This window comes from Puntigrus tetrazona, chromosome 9 (genome assembly GCF_018831695.1).
Source record: "Puntigrus tetrazona isolate hp1 chromosome 9, ASM1883169v1, whole genome shotgun sequence".
NCBI classification, from domain to species: domain Eukaryota; kingdom Metazoa; phylum Chordata; class Actinopteri; order Cypriniformes; family Cyprinidae; genus Puntigrus; species Puntigrus tetrazona.
The window spans coordinates 3,914,985-3,915,660 of NC_056707.1; the positions used below are offsets into that span (position 1 = coordinate 3,914,985).

At 45.6% G+C, this 676-nt stretch overlaps 1 protein-coding gene across 2 annotated transcripts in view; it reads left to right on the plus strand.

Annotated features, from left to right (window-relative positions):
- LOC122352174 (RNA-binding protein 45-like) overlaps positions 1-676 on the plus strand; it is a 9,241-nt gene that overhangs the window by 1,347 nt on the left and 7,218 nt on the right. For both annotated transcript variants that reach the window (XR_006251861.1, XM_043249752.1), the window contains exons 4-5: positions 172-291; positions 404-580. Coding sequence is in view for 1 of the 2 variants with exons in the window: in XM_043249752.1 (XP_043105687.1) it covers positions 172-291; positions 404-580 (297 nt within the window). In the remaining variant the exon portion in view is untranslated. The remainder of the gene's footprint in view (positions 1-171; positions 292-403; positions 581-676) is intronic.

The following is a 676-nucleotide window of genomic DNA, read 5'->3' on the forward strand; positions in this document are numbered from 1 at the left end:
CAAAGTACATGAGAAAACATCAGTTAGGACAAATAACACGAGAGAGGTTTATTTTCAACGTTTGTATTAAATATATACTCTATTGTAAGTCACTTTTGTTTTGCTAAAGTGTTTGCTAAACGATTACATTTAAAGGGATTTACATTTGATAAAAGTTGCCTCTCTCTGCAGCTTTTAGAGCTATTTTAGCTGAGCCCAGGACCAAAAACGCTTCAGCAGACAATGACTATTTCAGCAACCCTAGAGCGGAGCACCCCGGGAACGACGCAGCCTCGAACTCGTACACCTTCGGTAGGTGTCAAGCCACTTCAAGTTTGGTGTGCGCCCATTCTTCTGTGTGAAAGTGACAGTGCGGTGTCAGGATGCCCGGGGGTTATCTTGATCCTGCTGTGGTTTTCTGCAGCACACGAGTCCAGCAGCTACTCCACGGGGGACACGTGGAGCTCGGACATCATCACCCGGTGCCTGCTGGTGTCGTCCCGGGCCGCGGTCACTCAGGAGCAGATCTGCGCTCTGTTTGACCTGATCCCGGGGATGGACTTCTGTGAGATGCAGAGAGATCAGTACGGCTTCAGCAAAGGTCATATACCACAAACACTCCTCTACCTCAACTTAACTAAACCACAAAATTACTACTTAATCATTGTTTATTCACCATATTTTATATATTATATAT